The sequence below is a fragment of the Ovis canadensis genome, chromosome 15 (assembly GCF_042477335.2).
Source record: "Ovis canadensis isolate MfBH-ARS-UI-01 breed Bighorn chromosome 15, ARS-UI_OviCan_v2, whole genome shotgun sequence".
Lineage (NCBI taxonomy): Eukaryota > Metazoa > Chordata > Mammalia > Artiodactyla > Bovidae > Ovis > Ovis canadensis.
This window is the reverse complement of record NC_091259.1, coordinates 59,192,816-59,218,095: the sequence shown is the minus strand read 5'-3', so window position 1 is coordinate 59,218,095 and position 25,280 is coordinate 59,192,816. Positions and strand designations below refer to the sequence as shown.

The window sequence follows — 25,280 nt, the reverse complement described above, 5'->3', positions numbered from 1 at the left end:
TGTAGACACACATCTCTGTACACATACAGGAGTTCGGCTCTACTGTGGAAGCACTGCACATCCTTACAGACACAAAGTTACAAACCTGTACTCTGCCTCTTCTGCCCTCACCCACATCATGCTCACAGCCTGTGTGCACGCACACACTGTGTGCACACACCAGGGCTAACCAAGGGTGGCTCACCAGGGTATGCCCTCTCTGGGCTGAAGCACTGAGGGCGGGCTCTAGCTGGATGCATAACCCGCAGGGATGTCAGTTCCTCCAAGATGCCTCTTGGATTGTCCCCTGGCAGGGTCCCTGGGATGGTGGAGCTCCCTTTAAGTCCATGGGCTCCATCTCTAGTCACAGAGAGACTGAGCCTTGCACACTGCCTCCTGAGAAGCCCCCATGTTGGGATCTGGCCCTTGCTCACAGTCCTTGGGCCTAGCATGACCAGGCAGGCTTACCTGCCCCAGAGAGCTGCCTTCTGCTGGCTAGGCCTCCCTGGACACTGCCTTCCTCCACCTGAACTGCTGGAGTCCTCAGAGAGAACCAGGCCAAACTTCACAGGGCCAGATCCCTGCCTGAGGTCACCCAGCACTTTGGACAGGGCTCAGCTTGAACCTGGGGCTTCCAGGAGTCTGACCACACTCAGCAACCAGAGGATAGATGCATGTCAGGTGCACAGATGGGCTCCTGGAAGCCGGACTCATGGTCAAGGGGGATGGGAGCAGATTTGGGGTCTATTGAGGGTCTGCTGGCATCACACCCTGAAATAGAGAGATGGAGAGTAACAAAGTCTGCTCTTCAGACCCGCAGTGTCCAGAGAGGGGTCATTATTAGGAACAGAGATGGGCTGGTTGGACAGGGCCCAAGGTTGAGAGGCCTAGTACTCAGACTGACAGGCTCTCAGCTGAGAAATGTTGTCCTAACATATCCAGTCTGAAGTAGCTGGGTCCCTGGACAGCTTAGTGTGACCTGTAAGGTGGAGAGATGAAAAGAGGTGGCTGTGGGTCTGGGTTAGGCATCCCTAAAACTGAGCTTCCTCATGGCAGAGGTGGGATAGGGCTCAGGGCCTGGGAATATAGGACCCTGAGTGCATTCTTGGGGACAACAGGAGAGCTGGGAAAATTAGATTTTCTCTCATGCCATTCCTTAAAAGACAGCATGAATAGAAAGCACAGATTGGAGCCAGATGGCCTAGGTTTGACTTTTGGCTCTACTACTTAATAACTCTGTGACTGTGAGCAAATTACTTAGTCTCTCTGTGCCTCAGTTTTCCTTATCTGTTAAATGTGACTAATAATGGGTCCTGCCTTCTAGTACTGTTGAGAAGACAAACTATGAAGCACAGAGTGAGTGCTCAGCAAATGTTAAAGCCCAAGAGATGCTGGCTGTGCCAGGCCAGGGTTGGCCCTTGACTCTGGAGTCTGAGATATCCTCTCCTGAAGAACAAATAGCTCTGGCCTGTGGCTGTAACAGATGTCTCCTGGATACCTTGTCCGACCTGTACTGTCTGGAGCCCAGGATTGAGTTGATAATAGATGCTCAGGATTTACCAAGAGATTTGTGTACTGGTTTCAGACTCAGTCCTTATAATAGCCCTTACATTGGTCACCCCTTAACAGAGTAAGAAGCTGAGGCCAAAAAAAGAATGGAGGCTTTCTCTTTTTGGTCAGAACCTTTGCACATCTTAGCCCATGTAATATTTTCTACAACATTAGTAAGTAGGACAAGTCGCCCCCAGTCTGAAGATGCAGTAACAAACACTGACTTGGCCTGGATTACTTGGTGACAAAGGAGTTTCCCATCCCTCCCTGTGCCCCTAGACATGACTCCTAGTAAAGATACAGGAAGGGGGACCCAGAGGACTAAGGTAGCATCCAGGGAAGGCCTACTGAAGGAGGTGGCATCCTACTGGCCCCTGAAAGATAAGCAGGCCCAGAGGGCATTGGGGTTGGGGTGGTTGAGTGAAGGCCGGAAGGTGAGAATGAGTCAGTCACCCAGCTGAATAGAGAAGGCAGTATAAATTTAAGGAATGGTGGTGAGAGGGTCAAAGCAAAACAAGTTGGCTCAAGAGGGTCTGCCATGTCAGACTGAGGGTTTGAGCTTTACTGTGCTGCCAGCAGGGAATCACTGAAGGTGTGTGAGCAGGGGAGGAGGCATGTCCAGAGCTGGACCACAGAAAGAGAGGTGGGGGAACTCTTGGCTCCCCCAGAGCTGGTGGCACAGCTGGGGCTCTGCCCAGCCTGTGTGCCTGGTGCCTGGACTGTGTCCAGGACTAGGTTCAGTGACTCAACCTTGAGGAAATCACTCCCCAGGGAGAAAGGACCCAGATGAATCAGCCCAGTAAGGTGGGGACCTGGGAAGCTGGGGGTTCACTGAGTCACCCTCCAAGAGGGGCCAGGGTGTGGGGGACAAGGGGAGAGTTGCAGAAAGAGGGGACTGCAGTGCAGCGGAAAGGATTCAGGTCAGACCACAGCGAGGGCTGTCAGGGGACTCTGGCTGCCTTCCCACCATTGTGGGGTTGATTCTACTGGCAGTCTTGTGAAAGAGATGGGAAAACTGAAGCCCAGAGACCAACTGGGGAGGGGATCTGACCAAGGTCACGCAGTAAGCAGCCAGCTGGCAAAGGCGAAGAAAGACCCAAGAGCACCCTCCAGTCCAGACACGTCCCACCGCCTCAGCCGTCCTCGTGCCAAGCGGAGGCTAGGAATGGGGTGGGTCCAGGCAGGGAGTTGGCCCAGGTGACCCCTTCCCCCTTGAAACCCCCACACACCCCGCGCAGATGGCAAATCGGGCCGGGCCGCGCCGCCGCGATGGGACAGCAGAGGGCGCAGGAGTGTCACGGCTGCCGCAGGCGCCTGAGCACAGAGGCCGCTCTGCGGAGAACTGCGCTTCGAGCTCGCCAAGTCCCACCGCGGAACCGTGGACTGTGTGGCCCTGGGGCCTGCATCCTCTCCGGCTTCCGGGGACGCTCACGCAGATCTTCCTGACCAGTGCTGGGGGCCCAGTGCCCCTACCTTCGATTCAGGAATGGTGCGCCTATCTGTGCGCTCGCATGTCAGTGCGCACGTGTCTCCCTCCCAGATTTGCTACTGCTCCCAGAGCCTGTCCGACTCAGCGACCTCTAAAATTTTCCCTCATTCCCCTCTTTTTCCTGGAAGAAGAGCAAGCCCAGGATTCCGTGCGTTGTGCCAGTGGTCCCTTCCCTTCTATCTCCCCTTGCGGACCTCCCTCCACTCCCTCACTGCACTAGTCTCTCTGCCTTGGGGCTGTGGCCCGGCTCCAGGACTTTATAAGTAAGTGGTGGGGGAAGGATGTGATCATACAGGAGAGGGGCTCAGAGAGGCGACCCCTGAGAGATAGTGAAAGGAGTGGCGGTGGAGCAGAAGGGAGCGAAGGCGGAAAGCCGGCTACCTGGCTGGGGATCCTAGTAGCGGACCAGCTGGAAGAATCTTGAGAGCGCAGAGATAAGGGAAGTGACAGCTGGTGGGGGGCTCTGATGAGGGTCCGAAGATCGGACAAGCTGAGAGGTGCCGTTCACTGATGCGCGGAGGTGGGCGGGGCCGGGGCGGTCGAGGGGGCGGGGACGTGGGCGGTTCTGGGCGGGGCCCGGCGGTCGAGGGGCGGGAAGTGGGCGGTTCGGGGCGGGGCCGGGGCGGACACTCGCGCGGACCCGGCGAAGCTGTCGCGGACGCGCCGACCGAGCGCAGCGGCCGGGCCGGCGGGCGGGCGGGCGGCTGCGAGCATGGTCCTGGTGCTGCACCACATCCTCATCGCTGTTGTCCAATTCTTCAGGCGGGGCCAGCAGGTCTTCCTCAAGCCGGACGAGCCGCCGCCGCCGCCGCAGCCATGCGCCGACAGCCTGCAGGTAGGGAGCAGGGGCCCGCTCTGGGCACGAGGGGAACCGGGTGCTGGGTGAGCGCCCGGCCGGGTCCTCCGCTGAGCGTGCTGTCGCCGGCCTCATTGTCCACCCTGCTGGAAACCCCCACCCCCACCCCCGCCCCAGTTGTGAGTCCCACTTCTGTACTGGGACTGCAGCCCATACCCAGAGACCTTGAATGCTCAGCTCACAGTTCAAAACCTCATGCCAGACTCTGAACCTGTTTCAGATCTGGGACTCCACCCCAAGCACTGAACTCCCAATCCAGAGTGGGACCCCCTGGCACACCCAAGAATTCTGCCGCAGCCTGGAACCCCCTGACTCCCATAATAGTAGAGGACCCCTGCCCATACCCCTGGACCCCCAGTATATTTTCAGATTCCAGATACACCCAGAACACCTGAATCCTAACTTTCAGCCAGGACCCCACCTCAGAGCTGGAGCCTCACCTCATGCCCCTGAGCCCCTACTCCACAGCCTTATCTGTGTCCGCATCCAGGTTCCTACTCAAACATCTGGTGTCAGTCCTCACACGGGACCCCACCCCTGAGTCTAAATGCCCTTTCCATCTCGGTTTCTCTCTCCTTCTCTGCAGGATCCCCCTCCCACTCTGTTCCTGCTTTCCCTCCTCCCTCCTGTTTAAGAGATCTTAGTCTTTTCTGGCTTGTCTCACCCTCTCCTCTTGTTTCTCTCTGGGTATGTTGGCTCCAGTTTATTCTCTGGTTTCTTTTCTGGCTTCTCCGAGTCTTTCTGGGCATCGTGTCTCTCTCTGCCCCTCTGTTTCTCTCTTGTTTGGTCTCTCTTGCCCATGTGCCCACCTCTCTCGGTCTGCCCATCACTCCTCCAATTTCTCCAGGTTTCTATCTTTGTTCTAGGGCCTTTCCATGTGGTCATCCTTCCCTTTATGTCAGCCTCTGATTTTGGGTGGTGAGGGGACTGGCTCAGAATGCCAGGCCAGTGTCCCCGGAGCCTCCACCCCTACCCATGTTGTCATGGTGTGGGTGCTGGTAGAAGGGGCTGAACATGGAGCACGCAGCCCTTGGGTGGTGCCCAGGGATTTAGGGCGGGTGGGGATTGTGCAGTAGGGCACTGGGGTTCACACGATGAACGATGAGTATATGGCATTGCACGGCACGTGCAGCTGGGGAGGCTGCGTTGTGAGTGTGGAGTGGTAGCTGTTCATATGACTGTTGTGTGTGTGGGGAACTTATGTGTACATGGTGTGTGTCTGTCTTCATGGGGTGGAGTAGTTGTAGGGGCCACTTACACAGGGGACTGTGTGTATATATATGTTATAAACTGTTGTATGTAACCAGGAAAAGCCACTGCTGGGCCCCAATGAAAGGTTTTACTGGATGTCTTACTTGAAGGGGGTGGGGAGAGGGTCACTGTGAACGTGTGAGTGTGTTTGCAGCCAAGGTGACTGGCTTTGAGTCACCAAGTTACATCCTGGAGTTGGTCAGGAAATATATGGGGACATGTGTGTTGGTGTCTGAGTGTCATATGTCTATGTGATGGCTGTTGGTACAACTCTGGGTAGGAAAGAGTGCAGTGGCCAGGGCCCAAGGATCCAAGGCAAAGACTTGTTGACTAAGTGTATGTGTGTATGTGCACACACAAGTGTGTGTGGGGAGGAGGCAGTATGCAGGCAGGACTGTCTGTGCTAAGGAGCTGTGTGTGCCCATAAACATGTGATATTTTGATGTGACATTAGGTATGCACATTATTTATGCAGGGTGTGTCTGTGGCTGGTGGTGTGTGTGTATTGAATTTAATTGGATGTGTGTGTGCTTGGAGAGGTGAGTATAGGGTGTGAGAGGTGCGTGTGGGAGGTTGAGTGTGAGTGTGGTGTGAAGCGTGGGTGTGTGAGCTGGATGACTTTTCCGTGTGATGTGGATTTTGTGATCTTTTCTCCTTGTGAGCTGTTTATGTATGAAGGGTGTCCAGGGAGCAAGGGTCTGTGTGGGGGTGAGGCAGTGTGGAGGCCTGTGGAGGCTGCTACAGGGGGTGAGGGAGTGTGTGTATAAGGTGTTTGGGGTAAAGAACGAGGTGTGAGATGTTCAAGTGTGCAGAATACAGCAGGTGTCCCAAAAATGTGTGTGTGTGAGGAGGGCTTGACTGCCACCCAGTCCTTGCTTTCCTCCCAGCTAGGTCCCCAGAGATGCCCAAGCCAGGCTGCCTCTGCCCTTTGCCCTTCATTCTCCTCGCTTTCACCGGGGCCTTTGTCTTGGATTTCCGGTCGAGCAGGCGCTGGACAGGCGGGTGGCGGGTGCTGCCGAAGGCCAGGAGCCTTCGTTCTTTTCCTCTGAGCCTGTCTCGCGTTTGGGACCAGGGTTGGAAGGGGTGGAGAGGATGCCCATGTCTCGGGGTCCCTGTGCTTCGCTACCAGCTCACAGCATTCTGCAGAGGGTGGGGGTTCAGGCACAGGTGCTGAGGCCCGGGTGGCATCCCCGTGGTGCCTTCTCGACACAAGAGCAGCTGGGGCTGGGCTTGGAGTTGGACAGGTTTGCCAACCGTGAGGTCTTAGTCGTGAGCGTGGCCCAGTGCCCTTCCTGCTCACGTCATCTCCAGGGTGCTGAGCAGCCCTGTTCCCTCTTCTGTAGGTGCCTGGAGAGGATTCCTGGGCTGGGAGACAATCAAGAAGACCTCAACCAGTCTCCACTCATATTGACCCCACATCTGATGGGGGTATAGTTTCTGTCTGCCCAGGGCTTTAATCTAAAAAAGGAGGCCTGATCACACCTTCTGGGACCTTCTTGTTTGATGGACCCAGTAGGAAGATCCAGGTCATACTCTCCAGAGAAAGCTATGGGGAGACCTTAGTGGGCAGCTTTCCAAAAGGGACTCGAGAGCACGAAAAGACAGGACTCCTGATGGTTGGGAGCCACAGAGACCATCAGAGTCAGTCAGGGGAAAGGGCTCAGGGCCACTGCCTCAGCACCACATTCCAGAAGGTTCTCTGAAGTGAGTGAGCTTGAGCTGAGCCCTGGAGGGGATGTAGAGAAATACAGCCCGAGGAAGGAAGGCTGAGGAAGATTCTGGCCCAACTGGAAGAAAGGGATCTTGAAGGCTGTTGAACGTTCCCAAGCAATACTGTCTGGCTTCAGGTGGCCATCTCTGGGCCTCCCCCCCTTCTCAAGTTTTCATGTTTGGCCCATCCCGATTAGCCAGAATCATCATTGTCATTATATTCATCATCAGCGTTAGGCAGCTCTTTCCAGATTCCAAGCTCCTTTCACAAATGTCTCCTTTAACAGATGAGCTCATTCCATTGTGTCTGAAAGCATTTATTGAGCACCTGCTAGGCATGGTATTAAGTGCTGGGGGTATAGCAGTGACCAAACAGGCCTCATGGGACTCCCACTTTCTGTGTCTAAGGAACTCCGTCTTTGTGGCCCATCCACACTGTCAGCCCCTCCAACCCTGGGCAGATGGCCCTCTGTCTGTGTTTTCCTGCAGCCTGATGTGCACTTGATGTGGTGTAGGGGTCTGGCTCCCACTAGAACATGAGCTCTTCAGAGGCTGGGCAGGGTCTGCCCACATCATCCCATGTGTCCTGACCTGGGCTTAGCATAGTCCAGATGCTCATACTGATTATCAGAGGTCCCAACCCCCTGTAGGGTTGGCAGCCCTGCTGCCATCTAGGGAAACTGAGGCCTAGAGTGGGAGGTCTTTAGGGAGCCTCCTCTTAAGACCCTCCTTTGCCCAGTGTTGCCAGAGACCAAGAGAGGTCAGGTGACTTGTGCAGGTTTCACAGCAAGGTGGCGGGGCTGGTCCTAGAATACAGCTCTCTGGCTGCCAGGCTGGGCTCCGGCCCCAGCACCATGCTGCTCCCTGGCTGGCCTCCGGGCTGCCTGTGGCGGGTAAATGATTATTAATGACCCCCCTGGCAAGGAGACAGGAAACATTTCCCGACCACAGCTGGGGACCTGCTCCCTGCCAGCCCCAGCCATCCATACCCGCCCTGACCATGGGTCAGCATTGATGTTATCACTATGCCGCCTTGGCCTTCTGTCTGTCTTCCTGCCCATCTGACTCCCACCTCCCTTTCCTCTAAGGGATAAAGGACAAGACAGAACAGAGCTTTCTCTTTCACATCTCTGTCTCCAATTTGCTTCATCTCCAGCTTCCCCCTTGCCCCAAACCAGCTGGAAGTATCCTTTCCTCCAGGAAGTCTTCCCTGTATGCACCACCATCCCCTTCTTCCAGTGGCCTTGTCCTGGGCTCTGGTCACTGAATCTCCTTCATTGCAGACTCTGGTCTCAGTCTGATGGTTTGCTCTGACGGTCCTAAGGCTGGGCTGGTGACTTCCTGTGTGGCCTGTCCTCAATTGCTGTCTAAGGACTGACACGTGGAGTATTGTCCCAGATGCTTCCTCCAGGAAGTCCCCAGCCCAGCCCAGGGACTCTCACTTCCTCTAACTATCCCAGTGCTCCCTGTCCGTGCCACAACTTTGTACTGCCAGACCTTTATGAGCACCTACTATGTGCCCAACAGAGATGGTAGGCAGAGAGAACACAGTGCAGACCTTAAACTTCAGCCACACATTGCCCCAAGTCTGAGCAACAAGGCATCTGCCTCTTGGCAGGTGGACAGACCCAGGTACCAGGGCCAATGGTGGTCAGGTGATGGGGTGATGGAGGGGCACAGACACAGATGGATGCTGATAGACTGTGTGAGGAGGGCAACGCTGGAGAGAAACTTGGGGGCCACAGTGGGATGGGGCAGGGGCCCCTAATTCAGCCCAAAGTTGCAGGGAAGGCAAGTTGGGGAGCTTCCAGGAGGAAGTATAGCTAAAGCGGGAGCTGAGGGATGAGCCAGGAGAGAGTTCTGGACAGAAAGAAGGAGAGAATCGGGAATGTGAAGGCTTGCTGGTGACAGACAGAGGGAGGGAACCGTTCTGTGGAGCAGGATGCTGGACTGCCAGAGCGGCTGAGTGATGGGATGGCTGGGAGGGGGCTGGTGCTGAAGCATCAGGAGATGAGGCTGGTGAGGCTGGCAGGGGCTAAATTGTGCGGGACTTTTATGCCATGTCAAGGAATTTGGACTTTCTCCAGAGGGAACTGGGCACTAGAAGAGTTGAAAGCAGGACAGTGACTGCTCAGACCTGCGTGTTCTGAAGCTCCCTGGGCCCGGGGTGGGGAGTTCATAGAAGGGGTGAGGTGAGAGGCTGGGGCACTTCCTTCAGATGTGGAATGATGAAACTGAGCAGGGAAAAGCCTGAGTTGGAAGGGAGGGGACAGAGGAGCAGAGGTGGAGGAGGAAGCTGGTCAGCTGTAGAAGAGAAGAGAGAGCCACCCTGGGGTCTGCGTGGCAGAGTGAGGGGAGACAGGGTTTGAGAGCGCATGCCTGGGCCTGGGTCAGGGCCCTCTGTGGAGCAGGTCTCAGGATGGCTTCCCAGGTTAGGCGTTTTGAGGCTAAATGGAGACCTGAATTCCACTGGGGGTTGCCACATCCTTGTCTGTAGTGTGGGGACTTGGGATCTGCCCTGGGCAGAGTATTCAGCATTCAAAAATTAAAACAATCTGTAAAATGTAATATTTAATAAAATTCAAATTCAAAAATATATGAATACATTTGAAAATGAGTTAAAGTATAATTTATGAAAATGCTAAGCATCATCCGTGAGGGTCTAGTATCAACTGTACCTTCCCTGCTTTCCACCCTTTTGGATCTGGCTCGCCTGAAGCCACTGCTCTGGTGCGGCCGGACACCTGCCCCGGGGTGGGGTAGGGGCTGGTCTAGGACCTTCTGGCCTCTCATCCAGGGCACCTCCGCTGGGAAGCCTGCTCTCTGGCTGGTGGTTTCCTGCAGCAGGCATTTTGCTTTTTCTGTCCCTCACCTTGAGGACCCCTTGAACTTCACCCATTTTGGGGAGAGGGGATGGTGAGGGAGTTTCAAGAACCGAGGGTGAGGGGTCGGAGAGAAGAAGTGCCCGCTTTAGGACCCAGTAGGGGTAGGGAGGGAAGGAGGGGAGGTGGGATGGGACAGGGCTGAGGAGGGGGGGGTGGGGGCTGGGAGGCAGGAGATGTGAACGAAGCTAAAAGAACAGCATGACTCCCACTTGAATATCTGTATTTCCTAATGTAAAGGTTGCACCATTTCTGGAAGACCAGATGTTGAGGTCCCATCTTACAGTCGCAGGATTGGGCATTGCTTGGCTCCTACTGTCCGGTGATCTTGCGTAGCACCACTTTTTAGGCTGCATTTTCTCACCTGTAAAAAGAGGAAGTCGGGTGAGATGAGCTCTCAGGAGCATCTGGCATTGTCAGTTTGTGGGGTTCCAGCTTTTCATGGCTTTTAACTCTCAGCCAGGGCTGTGTGGATGCCTGGCTGTGTGGTTCTGACATTCTGTGACTTTAAGATGCTGAGACTCTAGGAGCTGAAGAAGCAGACTTTCTGTGATTTTAAGATTCTAGGATTTGATGATTCAATGATTCTAAATGGGGTTTCTGGGAAGAGCTGCAACCACTTGTCTTGTTAATGTTGATGTTCAGTTATTAAAAACATAGCGAAAAGCAATGGAGACAGCTTGGGGCCAGGGGCAGCCCCCACTTCCAGGGAGGGAGTGGAAGAGGGGCTGGGTTGGCAGTTAGTGGGGAAGGAGACCCTCTCAGTCTGGGTTGCACAGACCGTTCTCTGCTGGTAGACCAGCAGAACTGGAGTACCTGCACGTGCAAGATCCACCACTCCCTAAGCTTGCAGAGTAAGGGGTCATTTCCTTCATCCCTCTGTCCCTAATCATTTCAGACCATGGCAGAGAGAGGAGTGCCCTTTCCTCCCAATCCCTAAAGCCTGTGGGAGAAATGTCCACAGTAGAGGAAGGAGAGGCCTGCTCACCCCCACCCCCTCCTTCCCTGGCAGCCCCGGCCTGAGGGGGAAAACAGGACATGAACACTTCCTGGACACAGACATGGGAATGCACGAAGCTCTGCCTGTGAAGCCCAAGTACAAAGGGCCTCCGACTAGGGCAGAGGCCAAGCAGCTAGAGGGGCAGTGTGGGCATCAGTTAGGGACCCATCAGCACCCCTTGAGGACAGGCCAAGGAGAGAGGACCCTGGGGGTGGCTGTGAGAAGGACTTTAGGAAGGGAGGTCCCAGGCTAGGGGGCCTGAAGGGCTAATGACTGATGGGGGCTCAGGCCACCAGCCCAGCACAAGGCCAGCTCACTGGTCCAGCAGTTCGTTGCCTCTTGGGTTGTGCACAGTCTTAGCACCACACCAGAGGTGGGGAAAGAACCTCCAGGTAGGGGAGAAAGATCTCACTCCTCTAGACAGCCCACTCCGGCCAGGTCCCTCAGAGCTCAATAGCGCTGTCCAAGACCCAGCCTGATGGGTTAACGGATCCCGTGACAGAGGCTGGGACCCAGACCCATCACACAGCAGGGCCTGAAAGTACAGGCAGGACATAGGTCAGGGGGAGAGCGCCTTTGTCTGTCACCTGCCATCTTTTTCCTCCCACAGGCCAGGAGACAGGTGGGGTGGCGATAATTGCTCACTGTCATCTACGAGGCTACATGGTCTACCACAGCCTGTCTTGGCCCTGAGGCTAGGGTCCCCAGCAGGGAATCCCTCCCCAGCTGCCTGACCCACAGGCGGCCTCCCTGGGGTTCCCCTCCCTTGTCTTCCTGTTGCACCCCTCACTCTCCTCTGCTCCTCCCTGGGCTCTCTCCTCATCCCTATAAATTTCTGCCTCTGGCCATCTTTGTATGTCAATGTCTTCAGAAGATTGTTAGACTTGGAAGGGCCCTAGGAGATCATCAGATCCACCCCTTTTATTCCTCAGGTGAGGACAATAGCTCAGAGAGGGGAGGGTCCTGTCCGAGGTTGCACAGTGGGCTACAGTGGGGCCCAGGTCATGGAGACACAGTCTTGGCGTCAGGCTGGGTTTCAGGACTGCCCGTGTCACAGCCAACCCGACAGGCTTCTCTCCTTGGGTTCGGGCTGTTCTCCCCTCTTTTCCTTTGCCCGCTTCTCTGCTGCCTGGCTGACCCCTACCTTGGGCAGACACTGCCCATGGGACACAGACCAGAGCCTAGGACTCTATGACTGGGGTGCACACCCTTGCACACATGGACACAGACACGTGCAACTGTATATAAATCCTAGGTGCAAACCTCTATTGTGTAGTTAGGAGGCTGTCCTGGAACCTAGTTTCTCTTCCTGTGAGGCACTGCACACCTCTTCCAGAAAGCCCCCAGGGACTTCTCTGCAGAGTCCCTTTCCCACCAGTCCCTTTGTGATAACTGAGTTCTGTTGAGCCTAAGTTCCTCCTCTGTGACCCCAAGGACATGGCTGAGTCTCCCTCTGGCCCTGGAGCCCCTCCTTCAGTGTTCCCTCCTTCTGTCTCCAGGAGGGGCTCGGCTTCCTGTGGCTGGGTGGGGAGAGTCCTGAGGTCCCCAGAGGACAGTGGGACAATGGGGAGGCCGTGACAGATGAGACATTGCGTCTTTCCCAAAGTAGGCTCCACCCTACCCTGACCTCCTGGCCAATGTCTGGGGCATAACCCTGGCCTGTGGGTCCCTTAGGACTAGGGTCCTGGTCTGACTGTCCCCCTCCCGCTCCCTCTCAGTGCAGAGGTCACAGCATCAGAGCTCCTGACCCAGCAGCAGCTCTCTAATTGGAAAGCTGTGGAGTCCTGGTCCCCAAGGTGGCAGCAGCATACTAACAGGATGGTGCAGACTCCTGGGGCCTCTGGTGGGGGTGAGCTGGACTGCTCTGAGTAGGAAGGTGATAAACATGAAGTTTGGGGCAGGATTATGGAGGCACTGTGAATGCCTAGCTGAGACTCCCACCCCCAATCCTGTCGCCTTCCCTGTGCTTGCGCTGGGTGACGGGGAACCAGAGGGCATGGGGCAGGAGCCTCTCCAGGGAGTGGTGGAGGACCTGGGGTGCAGTTAGAATTGAGTGAAACTCGCACTGCCTCTTCTCAGGTGGGGGCGGGGGCTGTCCCAGGGCAACTCAGTGGTGGCGGTGGGTGGACCATCAGAGGCCAGGGTGGAAAAGAAGGCTTAGGCTTGTGGACAAAGGGATGGGCCCTTAGGTCAGACACTTATCTTGGCCCGCGTCATTTCCTCTGCCGGACATGGCTGGGTTAGCGGGGTCATCACACAGAGGGAAGGAACAGGCCGAGCCAGCGCACATGAGGCCCTGCAGTAGACTTGGGCACATGGTGACCTTGCCACACCCTGGGCTGCAGTCAGTCCCCCATCGAGGCCGAGCCATGGAGCCACGGTCACCCTGGGAGGTGGCGCCGTCTAGACCATCAGCCCTCAGCCCCTAGACCCAGGCATCCTTGGCAACACTTGGGCCCAGCTGAAGGCACTGCTGAGGAGGGAGACCCCACAGGACACAGGGACACGTGGGACAAGCAGACACTCTGCCAGAGCCCCCCCACCACAAGCGCTCACACACCAGGTGCAGCTACTGTCACCCCGAGGGTGACCCAAGGAGAACCGCAGATTCCAGCAGGTGTCCAGAGCCTGAGTGACATGAAAGGAGCTCCAGGCAGGGAACCCAGAACTGCTCCCCTCCCCCGCTCCCACCCCACGATGACTTGTGCCCTCCCTAGCAGCTCGCTGAGTGCCCGAGGCTGTTTATTTCCTAGCAGGGATGGGTGTCTCATCCCCACCCGCTCCCCCTCCCCACCACACTCTTGCCAAGCTGCCAAATCAAATCAGCCCCTGCGCTCGCGCCAGGCGGGCATGGCGGCCAGCAGCTGACGGGAACGAAGCCAGGCTCAGAATATCCCGCCGCCTGTGCCTGTCCGATGCCTGGGTGCGCTGGTGGGTGGGGGTGGGGAGGGACAGCCGGCCCCTGGGCAGCGCCTCCCAGCGTGGATCCGATTCTGGATGCCCCTCTGGCTGGTGGGCTCCCACGAACGAGTAAGCAGGTCCTGGTGTGTCTTCCAGCCCATGAGGAGCTGTGGAATAGAGCTGATAGGATGCAGGTTGGGGGTCCGACTGGAGCCCAGACGTCTGGGCACTGGGCTGGGCTTGGGGACTCACATGTATGATCCCATTCTCTTCCCAGCAACCCTAGCTGGGAGCCCAACCCAGTGGCTGTGAGCTGAACAATACCAACCCCATTTTATAGACAGGAAGCTGAGGCTCAGACAGCAGAGTGAAGGGAGAGAAGCAGAAGCGGAGGGGACCTCAGGAGGGGTAACAATGTGGTCATGTCCACCCCTGAGGAGCCCCAGGCTGAAGGAAAGAGTTTGGCTCTATTCTCAGAGTTGAGGGACTGAGAACACACCAGAGCCAGACGTGCCCATGGGAAGCAGGGCCATCAGGCAAGGCTCCCTGGAGGAGGCCGCCTGTGGGAGACAGGCGGTCCCGAGTCTGCTGGGGGCTGGTAGAGGGGCAGCCTGGGGAGACGGGGGAGGCCTCAGCCGCCCCGTCTGGCTGGCCTCAGCCCCTGGCTTTCTTGTCTCTGCAGCCAGCTGGGACCTCCTTGCACAGGAGCCAGTGCCCCGGGGGAGTGGAGACGGCACATTGCAGGTGAGACTCAGAGGAGGGAGGGAGGCCTGGGGTGGGCTTGGGGGTGGGGGTGGGGGGCGCAGGCTGAGGGCCAGTCTGAGCGCTACCCCCACCCCTGGGAGGACTGGGAGGCTGGAGCTGAATCCCAGCCCCACCCCCTCCAGCTTAGGGTCACCCCAGACCAAGACCACCTCTCCCTCCCTATTCCTGCCCAGAGTTCCCTCCCCATGAGGATTCGCCCTCCTCCGGAGTTACCTGGGTGTCACTGGGGCTCCTCCCTCATCCTCCCCACCCTCACCCAACAACTCCGTGTTGATTCTCTGCCTTAAGTATCTGGTGAACTCCTCTCCAGCTCTCCCACTGCCTGCCCTTTCCCCTGGATGGCTCACTGGCTGTCTCCTCTTAGTTGTCCCCCTTCTCCAAGTGACTGCCAGAAACATCTTTCTAACACAAAAACCTGAACTTGTCACTTTCCAGCTTAAAAATTCTCCATGCTCCCCCTCCCCCTGCTCCTTCTGCAGCCCCAGCCAGCTCACAGTTCCCCCTTCATTCGCTCCTGCCTCCCTAGCACCACTCTGGCTGGCCTATTCCCCCTTCAGCTTCCCAAATCCTTCTGGGCTCAGCTCTAGCCTCGCCTCCTCCAGGAAGCCCTCCCTGCCTTTCATGCTCCCTCCTCTGAGCTCTCCTGCTTTGGCCGTCAGCTGCTGGGACATTCTGCTGCCTGTGCCATGAGCACCCTATTTTCTCCATCTTGTGACTGGGTTGTCTCCTCCTCTGAACTGTGAGCACCCTGAGCCTAAGGATGTGCCTTGTTCATTCCTGAGTCTCCCACCACCTTCCAAGAGGTACCTGAGGAGGGCTCAGAGAGCACCTTTCCTTTGAGATGAGGGGTGCCATCTCAGTCCCTGACCATGCCTTTGGGGGGGCCTCATAGGAACTGTCAAGTGTCCATAGGATCCTGAGTCACAAGGGGGTGGGCTGGGGTTGTTGAAGGTTGGCACAGAGGAGGGGTGTGTGTGAGATCAGAGAGCCTTTGATGAACCTCCCCTGTGCCCTGGGGTCCTGGCTGAGAGGAAAGGGAGACTGTGGCTGTATCAGCCCCTCCTCTGGGCCAGGAGCTGTAGATCCACTTCCTTGTTTAATCCCCACGACCTCCCTGGAAGGCAGGGGCTGTGATTCTTCTACTTAGGGGAAGCTGAGGCCCACAGGGAGTGAGTGAATCGGAGGCAGAGCTGAAAGTGGACCTATGTCACGTATTCAGCCCTGGCTCTCTCCCTGCCCTTGGGTGAGATGGCTGAAGATACCCACTAGGGGCCTGGTGCCCAGTGGGGTCAGCATGGGCTCACTGCTGGGACACGGAGCCCAGCCCTGAGGATGTGCCTGCAGCTGGGTGCTAGGTGAGGGAGAGAGGGGGGACCTGGAGAGTCATTATTAATTTATCTCTGGCCATGACATTCCCCATGGGGCAGGGGCTCCCCCAGGAGCTGGGACAGATGGTGTTCCTGGGAGCCAGCAGTGTCTCGGCAGCCACTGCCACCCGCCAGGAAAGACTGGATTTGTCATCCTCCCGGGAAGCTGAGAGGAGAGAGGGCTTTGGAGAAACTGAGCCCATCCTGGGCGATGGGAGCAGGGCTGCAAGGGCAGGAGCCGGGCCCAGGCTTCTCGTTTCTTTCTCTGTGCACAGCCCCCTCTCCCTTGGCCCTGCTCCCAGCAAGTTCAAGTTCTGCCTCCTTCCTCACCCTCCCCACGAGGCTTCCCTAGATCATCTCTATTTGTTCCTGCTGCCTTTCCTTCGCCTGGGTCCCGCTGCCCCCTCTCTCAGCCCTAAGATATGGGCTATGAGCCCCCCCAGGTCTCATTTCTTTTCCCCCAGTCCCACACGCATCATGGAGATGGCAGGTGTCTGCCTGGCTTCTGAGCAGTGCCTGCTGTGTTTCTGGGTTCACTTAGCACCCCTTTCTGGGTGCCTGGGCCCATGCTCAGCCCTGCTGGAAAGAGGTTGCTGCCCCTGGGGACCCCCTAACACAGAAAGGCTAGGACTGGAGAAAGTAGGAACCCTAGGGTGTGGCTCAAACTGTTGGGACCCCTGGAGGGAAAGAGGGATGGGAGACTGATGAGGAGCCTCCTGTGAAGGTGGAGCCTGTGGAGATGAATGCACTCATCCAGTGGACAGACTATGGGGTCAGGTGGGCATGAGTTCAAGTCTTAGTTTCACCACTTCCTAGGGGTGTGACCTTGGGCCAGTCCCTTAACCAACCTGAGCATCAGTTCCCTCACCTGTCAAAAGGGGATAAGAAGCTTCACCATCATTGGACATAATCACTATTATTGGACGTAATAATCACGACAGGCCTGTTGGGAGAAGCTACAGGATAGTGTGTGTGAGGTGCCTGCCCCAGGCCTGGCCCGCAGAGAGTACCCGGAGGGAGTTGGCAGCCTCCCTGCTTCCCTCAGGGTGAGATCCTTGGAGCCAGGTCTAGATGGCTCTGCTTTGTGAGACCAGGTGCCCCACGGGGCTGGGTGGGCACAGCTCATTCTCCTGCCGCTGGCAGCACAACAGCCACGAGAGTGGGACTGCCGGCTCCCATGCCCTCCCAGCAGGTGTCTGTTCAGCACACCTTCTTCGGATGGCTCCCTGGCCCCTGTGCCAGCTGGCCGGCTTGGAGGAGGGGCTCTTCAGGCACCATCTGGAATCCTTCAACGCCAGAGCCATTACTCTCTCTGGATGTCAGGGCTGAGGCAGTTCAAGCAGTGAGTCGAGCACTCTGGGTGAATGCTCTCCCTGTGCTGGCTCTCAGGGCCCAGACGAGGGTTAGGAAACCCAGCGAGGGCAGGGGCTGGGAAGAGGCAGCCAGAGACAAGTGCATGGGTATCCACACTCCCCTAGTGCTCGCCCAGCACTGGCTCCTCTATGGCTTCCCACTGGATGAGGAAAGATCACACCTTTGCCATGGCATTGACAGCTGTACCTGCTGGACCCCCTCCTGTCCACCCCTTGCCCCCAGACATGGCAGTGCTCACTTCTGGGACACCTGCTCTTCCCGAGCTCCCTGACTTTGTTCACACTGGCGCCTCTCTTTGGAATGCCTTTCTTTTTTTCCTCTACCTACTCCTTTTGGTGCTAGTGGTAAAGAATCCACCTGCCAATGCAGGAGACAGGAGACTCAGGTTTGATCCCTGGGTCGAGAAGACCACCTGGAGGAGAGCATGACAACCCACTCCAGTATTCTTGCCTGGAGAATCCCATGGATAGTGGAGCCTGGTGGGCTATAGCCCACAGGTCGCAAAGAGTTGAACAAGACTGAAGCGACTTAGCATGAAGGCACACACGCGCTCATTTTTCAAGCCCCAGATTAGATGCCACCTCCTTTGTGAAGTCCTCTTAGATTGCTCCCTCCACTTCAGGTCAAGTTGGCCTCCCCCACCTCCTGGGCACTCATACCTCCAAGCTTCCCTGAACTTAGTCAGACAACTTGTTACACCATGTGGTTATATATCCTTTCCCATATAGTTGTAAGTATCTGGCTGGTAGGAACCAAGGCTGAGTCTTCTTAGTCTCTCCTGGGCTCATGTGGGGCCTGGCATAGGCCTGGTATATAGTAGGTGCCTGATAAATGCTTCTTGACCGAACGAATGGCTATGAGATGAGGGTGAAGTAGTTCTAAGAACTGTATTGTGGTATTGGGTGCAGTCTTGGAGATTTCCTGGAGGGGGCACCTTAGAACCTTGAAGGATGAGGAGGGTTAAAGTCAGTGACTAATGAGACCAGAAATCAGCTGGATAGTCTGGGAGGTCTACGTGACTGGCTTCTGAGAGGACCCTGAGGGCAACGGGACGGGGACCAGGCGTACAGAGAAGCCTGGAGCAGGGACTCAGAGGGGGCTGCAGGAGGCTGGCTCTGTGCTGAGAACCCAGTTCCAAAACCCTCTTTGCCCTTGGGTCCTGGTCTGAGGAATGCTTGATCTCCGAGTCTAGAGTGAGGCTGAGGCCAGCAATGGTGAATAAGTGGGCCCTGGGCTAGCCATAGGCAGTGGCAGGAGCCAGGGTGGTGCTGTTGGGTAGGATTGCTATGGGGGTTGGGAAAGGCTTCGAGGTTGAGAGGAGCAGCTTGTGCAAGGGCATGTGGGTAGGATGTCCCTGGGTCTGCACGGGAGAAGGCCAACATGCCAGTGGAGCCCAGGTTACTGTGCCAGGAACGTTGGGGTGAGGCTGGAGGGGCTGCTGCAGGCAGCTCTTCCCATGCTCGTATTTAAGATTCTTAAGTGACCGCTCCGAGCTGCCAGCACTCTTGCCTGGAAAATCCCATGGACAGAGGAGCCTGGTGGGCTGCAGTCCATGGGGTCACTAAGAGTCAGACATAACTGAGTGACTTCACTTTCTCTTTTCACCTTCATGCATTGGAGAAGGAAATGGCAACCCACTCCAGTGTTCTTGCCTGGAGAATCCCAGGGACGGGGGAGCCTGGTGGGCTGCCATCTATGGGGTCGCACAGAGTCAGACACAACTGAAGCGACTTAGCAGCAGCAGCAGCAGCAGCTCCAAGCTGGGAGACCTGCCAGCCTCCTCCTGGATTCCGCACATCAGGAGCAAGTGGCCTCATAGCTGCCCCACGGCCTGCAGGGAGCTGCTGCCAACAAGTTGGCCGTAGCATCTGGTGTCCACGGGAGCCCCCAGGCCCTGCCATCTGTCTGCGCCCACCTGTCAGGCTGCACAGGCCCAGGGTGTGCAGGGACCTGGGCCAGGGAGGCGATCTCAGCTGCCACCCCAGCCTGTCTGTCTGTCTGTCCATCCATCTGTCCACATCCCTGACTGACCAAGGACGAGGCAGAGGTGGGCAGACGCAAGTCCTGCCGTTGAAGAAGCCTAGTCTGCAGGGGCAGGCATCAAGCACCAGGCATTTACACCCAGGGAAGACACAGCTGAGCCTGGGCCAGACCTGTGGGCAGCCAAGGCCCCGGGTGGTCCCCTCAAGCACTTGAAATGGAGGCTCAGAGGAGGTGGGGACTGTCTCCAAGGCAGACAGCAGGCCAAGGCCAATGCTGGGCCAGATGCTGTGGCCCCAGGGCTGGACAAGGCGCCTCTGGCTCGCCCCTCCCCCACCACCCTGCCTGGCCCTTGGCTGTAAACACAGAGAGAACAAGTTCCGTTTCCCGGGAAATATTTATCTCAGGCCGTGTGGGGAGCGTGCGCTGGCCTCCGCCTGTTCTTCCTGCGGGCTAGCCTGGGGCAGGAGGTGAGGGGGCTTGGTGGCCTTGGGGGGCAATCTGTGGGGCCCCCGAAGGCTGAGCCAGGAAGGGTGTGCCCTGCGGCTCCCACCAGAGCTGGAGTCTGAATGCCGGCTGCGCGGGGAGAAGAGGCAGTTGATAGGAGAGAAGCCGCCGCATAACCTCGCCTCTGTCGCGTTCCTATTTTCATCCCTGTCAACCCGTCTCCGCCGGTTCCTGCCTCTAAGCCTTTGCTTCTGTCTGCTGCCCCCACCTGGGATGCCGTTTCTTCCACTTCCTTGTATGCCCCAGCTCTCAGCTGGCTTCCTCTGGGAAGTCTTCCCTGACTCCCTAACCCCCTAACCCTTTGTCCTCCCTGCCCAGGAGCCTGTCCTTCTGCTCTGGGTCCCAGCAGCTTCAGACCGAGCCCCACAGATCAGTAAAGGTCTTGTTCCAAGCCGCTCAGGCAGTCCAGGCAGCTGTGTCCAGGCCGCCCAAGAGTCCCCTTCCTGGGAAACACAGGTCTGGGCCCCCTGGGGGTGAGGCAGGGCCCAGAGGTCACCTTTCAGTGATCCAGGACAAGCCCAGGCACGCGGGGGAGCCAGGCTGATTGAACGGGGTGCAGGGGAATCCCACACGGGCCCAGCAAGGATGGGGGCTGGTAGAGGGGCCCCAGGTCCCTGCGGGCGGTGGGGGCAACTCTTGGGCTTTAGGCTATGTATCCCTGCCGGGGGCCCTGACAACAGGAAATCCTTGAAGGAACAGGCAGCGGCTGAGCACTCTAAGCACAACAGGAAGCAGCCTTGACATGGGGCAGCAGCTCTGGCGATGGGACCCGGTGGGGCGGGGGTGGGGCAGCTGATGGGTCCCAGGGTGATGCCCAGGGTGACACCGAGACACTGGCAGTGGGGCAGCGGGGCTTCTGCTGTGTGACACTGAGTTTGTGAAATCATGGGATACTGTGTGGAGAGTGGGCGAGTCACTGAGTGTGACACCAAGTGACACACACCGAATGTGACACCACTCGTCCAAGACTGTGTGAGACAGTGGCCATGCTACCGATGGTGTGACCCTGTGATATTGATTGTGTGATGCTGAGTGATACCAAGTGTGACACTGAGGGTGTGGCACCGTGAGGATCAAATACGCAAACACAGATGAGTGACACTGTGCAGTAACAAGTGTGGTCCTGAGTTTGGGGGCTCAAGTGTCCGACACTGAATTGTCAGTGTGGCATATAGGGAGGCTGAGTGTGCAGCCAAGGGTGTAACACAGAGTGACATCGTGTGTGAAAACCAGCGTGTGATACTGTGCAATCCCGTAATGCTTGTGACAGTGTGAGCTGTTAGCACACAACCCTGTGTGAAGTGCTGTCATGGGAAGACCCTGATGGGTTCAGGCAGGGAAGTGACATGGTCTAATTTGTGATTTTGAAAGAGTCTATACTCTTGTTGCAGAGTGTATGGCGGGGAACCAGTTGGAGGGGCTGAGAGGAGGTAGGCAGAGAGTTGAAGGCTATTGTAGCCACCCAGGCTGGAGACGGTGGTGCCTGGGCTAAGGGGAGGGCAGAAGAGTTGGAGAGAAATGAACAAACTTTGGAGATATTTGCAGGTAGAAATGACAGAACTTGCTGATGAATCAGAGGATGAACCAGAAGGGAAAAAGGAGAATGGCTCCCAGGTTTCTGATTTGAAGAACCAAGGGATAGCTGGTGGCGATGTTCCTGGGAAAGGCATGGGGTGGGAGAGGACAAGGAGACAGAAATTGACAGACCTGTTTGGGATATAAGTCAGACATCCAGGTGATGGGCAGCTGAGGCCAGGCTGGGGATGTATTTGCGAGCCAGTGGGTAGGGCTGATTTATTAAACCACAGACCTGGCTGGGATGACCTAGGGAGAGACAGTGAGAGAAGAAGTGAGGACTGAGGACTGAGGGCTGAAGCCTGAGGTGCCGAGCTGCAGCGAGACAGAGCAGGAGCAGCCAGGGGGGTGGAGGAGACCAGATGGGGTGAAGCTGGGAGTCAGGGAGCGGGAGAGGCTCAACAGGGTGAGCTGCTGCCGAGCCTCCAGGTAAGGTGGGAACAGGGAGGTCGTGCTGGGCCGGGCCATATGCTCAGCTGAGCCAGACAAGAACCCTGTCGATGACAGGGTGGGGCCAGAAGCCAGATGGCCTGGGCAGGTGGTGAGTGGTGGTGAAGACAGAGCGTAGTCAGTCCTCTGGAGAACTTTGGCTGTGAAGGGATGCAGAGAGGACATGTGGTTGCTCCAAAGGGGTTAAGGTCAAGGGAGAATACAATTTTTTCTTATTATGGAATATGTTAAACACACAATGCTTGGGAGAATAATACAATAAGCTGGTCATACACCCATCACCCAAATATAACGGTCATTAAGATTTAGACATATTTGGTTCATCGATCCCTCCTTTTTATTTTCATTTTCCTTTCTTGAAATATTTTGAATTGTGGTTAAAATATGCCTAATATAAAATTGACCATCTTAATTATTTTTAAATAGAGAGTTCAGTGGTGTTAAGTACATTCGCAGGGATGTGCAACCATTTTCCAGAACACTTTTCATTTTGCAAACCTGAAACTTATACCCATTAAACAACTCTCTCTCCCTCTAGCCCCAGGTAACCACTCTTCCGTTTTCTGTCTCTATGACTCTGACTATCCAAGGTATCTCATATGAGTAGAATCATATAGTATTTGTCTTTTTGTGATTCTCATTTCATTCAGCATAATGTCCTCACTTTTCATCCAGGCCATGCCATAACATATGTTAGAATTTCCTTCCTTTTTGAGGCTAAATAATATTCTATTGTATATAAGCCACATTTTGTTTATCAGTTCATCCCTTGATGTTCACTTTGGTTGCTCCACCTTTTTAAGAATAATGATGCTGTGAACATGGATGTACAGATGTATCTTTAAGATCCTGATTTCAGTTTTTTAGACACATACCCTGAAGGGGAATTGCTGGATCACGTGATAATTTAGTCTTTAATTTTGAGGAACCACCGTACTATTTTCCACAGCAGCTGTACAATTTTACATTCCCAGTGATGGTGTCCCAGGGGTCCAGTTTCTCTGCATCCTCACCAACATTTATTTTCTTTTTTTTTTTTTTAAATAGTGGCCATTGCAATGAATATGGGGTGGTATCTCCCTGTGGTTTTGATTTGTGTGCCCTGGTGATTAGTGATGTCGAACATCTTTTCACGTGTTTGTCAGCCATTTGTACATCTTCTTTAGAGAAATGTCTATTTAAGGTCTTTGCCCATTTAAAAATCAAGTTGTTTGTTTTGTGGCTGAGCTGTAGGGCTTCTTTGTATATTCTGGATACCAACCCCTTATCAGACATAGGATTTGCAAATATTTTCTCCCATTCTGTAGGCTCTTTTGCTGAAGTATTTTAATGCAAATCTCAGAAATTATGTCATTTCATCAAAGGTGGGTATTTTTAAGGTTCTGGATGACATGAGGCAGTGCAGCCCAGAGCCAGCTGGGAACTGTGTGTGTGTGTGAGTCCGTGTGAGGGTGTGTTGAGGACCTTGGGAACACGGTGTGTGAGTGACACTGAACGTGGGCCTCACCCTGAGTGAGGACCCAAGGGATAGTTTCACTGTGTGTGGCCCCGTGACACTCAGTGATGTGTGGCACTGTTGCTGCTGCTAAGTCACTTCAGTCGTGTCCGACTCTGTGCGACCCCATAGACGGGAGCCCATCAGGCTCCCCCATCCCTGGGATTCTCCAGGCAAGAACACTGGAGTGGGTTGCCATTTCCTTCTCCAATGTATGAAAGTGAAAAGTGAAAGGGAAGTCGCTCAGTCGTGTCCGACTCTTCGAGACCCCATGGACCACAGCCTACCAGGCTCCTCTGTCCATGGGATTTTCCAGGCAAGAGTACTGGAGTGGGGTGCCATCGCCTTCTTCAGTGTGGCACTGTGGACGCCATGAAATGACTGTGTGTCACTGAGTGTGTGGGACATGCCATGTGATGGCAGCAGCGATTGTGTCCTCCCTGTTGTCACCCTGAGCCGATGAGTGTGACACACAGAGTGGATGCTGCATGGGATGAGAGGAGTCACGCTTGTGTTGTGAGTGATGGGGGTTGTGATTGTGTGGGATCAGCCCCAGCCTCGGCTGCTGACCATCAGACAGAGGACAGACATCACAGAGTAGACGAGCAGGAGCACTCAGTGGGGACAGAAACGGTGTCTGGGCCCAAGTTTGAGCTGGTGTGAGGCCTCCTCCTTTCTCTGAGCTCCCCAGGAAGGCTTCCTGGAGGCAGGGTGGGAGCGCGGCACTGAGATGCTGCAGGTACCTGGTAAGAGCAAGGGCTATGGTGTCTGGCTCTGACATTTAGCAGGTCATTTTACCTCTTAAGCCTCAATTCTCTCAAGAACAAAATGGGGCTGGTGGGAGGATTACGTGAAACGGTGCTTTTAAGTGAACACGGTGCCTGGCACGAAGTGAATGCTCAGTAGTCCCTTGGGGAGACCATCTCTTGCATCCCAGTGTCCAGGCACCTGGTGTGATGTGAGCACCAGTGGGTGTGCAGAGGGGCTGAAGGGAATGAATGATGTGTTTTATGTTCATAGCCCTCCGCTTTCCCTCTCCCATCCCTTCCATCCTCTGCTCAGCGTCGTCAGGACCTCCTCATCCCATGTTGCTCCCACACCCTCCTCTCCCTGGCTCCTGCCATCCTCACCCGCTGTCAGCCTCCAGCCCAGGCTCCTGCAGCCTCATTCAATTAGGCCGATGCAATTTGCTCAAGAAAAAATGCCATAATGTGGTTATCACACCAGTGGGGGATCTGGCCAGGGTTGCGGTGGAGGGGGGGGCGGCTGGTGGGTAGGAGACCCACACTCACAGCTGAGGGCTCGGGTCTGGAAGGGCCTTTCTTTTGGATCTTCACCCACTCCCTTGGGCTCCATTTCGGAGCCCACAGAGTCCAGAGCTTGGATCTCCCCAGCTCCAGGTCCAGAGATCTTGAGACAGAAGCTTGCAATGACTAGGTTCATTGTGTCCATGGAGGGTCCCTGGTCCTCTCCATGTCTCAGTCTCCCCGTCGGACAAGGAGAGTTGTCATTGGTGGGGGTGGAGGTGGGGGCAGGGGTGGTCTCTGATCCTCTGGCTGGCCTAGCTCATCTCTGCATCCCTGATCTGGTCAGTCCCCCTCATGGCTTCCGTAGGGCCTTCTCTTGGTCTTTGGAGAAGGCGGGGTGAAGGGGAAAGAACCCCAGGGGGAGTTTGGTGGGAGTGGGAGTCCTCAGAGCCTTATCTCTGTCCAGAGCCAGAGATCCTCTAGTTCCAGGCTGCACACCTGGAGCGGGGACAGGAAGAAAGGGAGCTTCTGTTTCCTGGTCATCGGCAAGCCCACAGCTTCTAACCTCACAGGTTGAACTTTACTCACACAGGGTTCCAACAGCGCTGAAGCCCAGCTTACACTCGCCCCTGCCCCTCACCAACGCTTGTCCCTCAGGCTGCATTTGCCCAGAGGGTTGGGATCACCTCTTTGTAACTTGCATGGAAGTGCCCTAGCCCCCCGGCTGGGAGCCACTTAGGCAGGACTGCAAGATTCCTCTTGAGTCTTCTCAGCGGCTCTGGGAGAAGTCACCACTTTATAGATGAGAAAACTGAGCCCAAGGAGATGAAAAGCTTGTCCAGTGCCACACAGATGATGTGTGGCAGGGAAGACTTGGGAGCCCTGGTCTGCCAGAGGTGAT

The 25,280-nt window shown here is 55.9% G+C and overlaps 1 protein-coding gene across 2 annotated transcripts in view; it reads left to right on the top strand.

Annotated features, from left to right (window-relative positions):
* The first annotated feature begins 3,638 nt into the window (after positions 1-3,638).
* PDE2A (phosphodiesterase 2A) overlaps positions 3,639-25,280 on the top strand; it is a 67,141-nt gene continuing 45,499 nt past the window's right edge. The window contains exons 1-2 of one of the 2 annotated variants that reach the window (XM_069552991.1): positions 3,639-3,854; positions 14,302-14,363. In XM_069552991.1, coding sequence (XP_069409092.1) covers positions 3,836-3,854; positions 14,302-14,363 — 81 coding nt within the window. In that variant the 5' untranslated portion in view covers positions 3,639-3,835. The remainder of the gene's footprint in view (positions 3,855-14,301; positions 14,364-25,280) is intronic. The other variant, XM_069552990.1, reaches the window with a different exon arrangement.